The sequence below is a fragment of the Puntigrus tetrazona genome, chromosome 20, assembly GCF_018831695.1.
Source record: "Puntigrus tetrazona isolate hp1 chromosome 20, ASM1883169v1, whole genome shotgun sequence".
Classification (NCBI taxonomy): domain Eukaryota; kingdom Metazoa; phylum Chordata; class Actinopteri; order Cypriniformes; family Cyprinidae; genus Puntigrus; species Puntigrus tetrazona.
Window position 1 is genome coordinate 14,338,952 of NC_056718.1, and position 1,550 is coordinate 14,340,501.

The 1,550-nt window shown below is 37.7% G+C and overlaps 1 protein-coding gene across 1 annotated transcript in view; it reads left to right on the forward strand.

Moving 5' to 3' along the window:
• LOC122324584 (nesprin-1-like) overlaps nt 1-1,550 on the forward strand; it is a 99,614-nt gene that overhangs the window by 19,952 nt on the left and 78,112 nt on the right. The window contains exons 22-25 of the mRNA XM_043219118.1: nt 329-493; nt 573-707; nt 800-958; nt 1,043-1,251. Of these exons, the coding sequence (XP_043075053.1) occupies nt 329-493; nt 573-707; nt 800-958; nt 1,043-1,251 (668 nt within the window). The remainder of the gene's footprint in view (nt 1-328; nt 494-572; nt 708-799; nt 959-1,042; nt 1,252-1,550) is intronic.

A 1,550-nucleotide genomic window follows, 5' to 3' on the forward strand; every position in this document is an offset into this window, starting at 1 on the left:
TATAAAAATAAGGAAGCGTATTAAATTTTGATTTGACTTTATGCAGACCAGTCAAGTTCTTCCACACTGACTCAATCAGTCATTTTTTTTTTAACCTTGCCTTATACACAGAGAAATGAGTCCTGTCTTAACTGTTGCTGTAAAATTAGAAGCACACAATTTTCTAAAGTCAAACCTGTTCGTTACAAAGGGATGACACAATATTTTTGGCAATATAGTGTGTGTAACTCTTGCTTGTCTTCTGTAAAAAAAATAAATAATAATCTCTAGTCTGGATTTGTCCATCGAGTACAGTGCTGATAGGGTAACCGCGTTTCATTCTGGTCAGGCTCTGATGCAGGAGGCTTTAGAATGGAGGCAGGTGGCAGAGACTAATGGCAACCTCATGCAGAGATATGAAGAGTCCCGTGCTGACCTGGAGAAGGCATTGCGCGTGGGCCAGGCCTGTTTAAAGGAAAGGGGAGAGCCAGATGAGCTGTTCCGCAAACATAATGTATGTCAATAATGTCTTACCCTTCAAACATATTTAACTTGTCCCGTTTCTCTAATTAAGTGTGTAATTATTTGCTCAGGAGTTCTTTGGGCGACTGGACCAGCACATTTTAAGTGCTTATTTAAAGGCATGTGATGACCTCACTGATATCATCTCTGAAGAAGACCAACAGAGTCTGCGGGAGACAGTCAGACGACTGCATAAGCAATGGAAGGTCAGTTGAAAGGTTAAAAAAGGTGAAAATGTAATGACAGTTTAACAAGAACTTCCTGAAGGATTAATCATGGTTCATTTTCTTTCTACCAGGACATACAAGCCGAGGCCCCATCCCATCTGCTCAGACTCCGGGTGGAAACAGAGAGGCGTTTGGTGATGGCCATGCTACAGGAGTGTAGGGTAGAGCTGAAAAGGGAAGACAAAGCCTTGCTCACAGCCGGTAGTGAAAGAATGATCAAAGAACACAGGGTGAGATACAACAGATGAAGAAAAGATTATACAAGTTACATTTCATGAAAATTTTATAATAATTATATTTATTTCTCTTCGTAGGCATTTTTCAGACAGAAAAACCCACTTTCTGCTTGTGAGAAGCGAATGAAGACAATGGAGCATCTCTGTCAGGATCTTTCAGAGAATGACATGGGCCATCAAATGCTGGAGGAGACCAGAGATCATCTTTCAGAGGTCAAGGGTTTAGTAGCACGAACACACCTGAGACTGCAACAGCACCCAGATAAATGGAGAGAGTGGCATGTCAGGTGAGATGCAAATATTACTTTTGCTTGTCAATTGCAATTCAATTTAAAAAAGTAAAATTGTTAGTATTTTTATTAAATTCACTAGAGCTGAACACTGAAGAGTGATTTATGACCTACTTAAGCAAGGCTCCTTTTTTACATTTGTATCTTAATAAAAGTACTGTATACTTTTGAATATAGCATTTATTTCAAAATATTTGAAATTAATATAATTCCTTTTGAACGTTGTATGCAGTGTATTTAAATTTAAATTCTTTTTTTAATTACAAATTTATAATGATAAACTTGTATTTATATAA